Genomic DNA, 1,077 nt, shown 5'->3' with positions numbered 1-1,077 from the left:
GCCCCAACGGCAGCCCTGTCGGGGCGGCCCGCCCCATCAAGACGGAACAAGCGGCTGTGAGCCCAGAGGTGCGGTGACCTCCGTCGCCTCTGAGCCAGGAAGGGCATGGGAATCAGCCCTGGGCCGTCGAGGAAGGGGCGGACCACGCACTGCGCGCACTGCGCTTATTTTGGAGCGAAGTCCCCCGGAGAGGGACCTGTGAGGACTTCCCGTCGGGGGAAATGGCCGGGGATCTGGAGGGCGGGCGACCAGAGGGTCTGGAAGGAGCCCTGCAGACCCTCTTATCACCCACCGCCCGCGGGAAGCCGCCTTGCCCACACCCTCCTCCCGCAGGCGAGGTCCAGGAACGTCAACATGGCAGAGCGGCCGTCGGACCTAAGTGGTGCCTCTTTTTTTTTCCTGGGTGAGGGGCTCACGGAGAGGTGGGGAGGGGCTGGGAGGCTTCCTCTTCTCGCCGGCGGCGCCCCCTCCTGGAAACTCAGGGACACGAGCGCCTTGACGCCGCCCGGTGCGGGGACAGAGGCGCAGAGCCCACGCGGGGCCCCACCCCACCCCACCCCACCAACCCGACCAGGACCCGCACGGTCGCGTTAGCGAAGGCCCAGGCGCTCTTGCTTTTGTTTTTCTTTATTTCTTTATTTCACATACACATTAGCCATTCAATGGAGAAGCCGGAGAGAGTCAGGCAAAGATGGTATAACAGAAGCGCAGTGACGGGGGCGGGGCGGGGCGGGGCGGAGAGGGGACAGACGGGCTGGCTGCCTACTTGCATTCCGCTAGGACACTGAAAACCCAGAAAACAAAACAGACAGTAAACTACCCTTGTTTCTTATGTATCTCAGTGCAGAGACGGGGTGGAGGGCAGAGAGGGGGAGACCAGGCCGAAGGGGGAGGAGAGGGGGGACAGGGGACGCTAAGGGGAAGCACACCAAATCCATTAGTACTATATATAGAGATACTCGTATATACTGCGTTTCTTAGCCTAAGAAGAAACTTGTTTGACGGGACGGGCGGCCTTTGCGGTCCGCAATGCTGGTGCTGGTCGGGCGCACGGATCTCCCGGGAGGGGCCGAAGCG

The 1,077-nt window shown here is 62.7% G+C and overlaps 1 protein-coding gene across 1 annotated transcript in view; it reads left to right on the top strand.

Annotated features, from left to right (window-relative positions):
- Positions 1-202, top strand: part of LYL1 (lymphoblastic leukemia associated hematopoiesis regulator 1) — a 4,362-nt gene extending 4,160 nt beyond the window's left edge. Inside the window, exon 5 of the mRNA XM_014529427.1 lies at positions 176-202. Coding sequence (XP_014384913.1) covers positions 176-202 — 27 coding nt within the window. The remainder of the gene's footprint in view (positions 1-175) is intronic.
- Positions 203-1,077: the final 875 nt, after the last annotated feature.

This window comes from Myotis brandtii, unplaced genomic scaffold (assembly GCF_000412655.1).
Source record: "Myotis brandtii unplaced genomic scaffold, ASM41265v1 scaffold680, whole genome shotgun sequence".
NCBI classification, from domain to species: Eukaryota; Metazoa; Chordata; class Mammalia; order Chiroptera; family Vespertilionidae; genus Myotis; species Myotis brandtii.
Note: the sequence above shows the minus strand (reverse complement) of the source record. Positions and strands in the feature narration are given on the sequence as shown.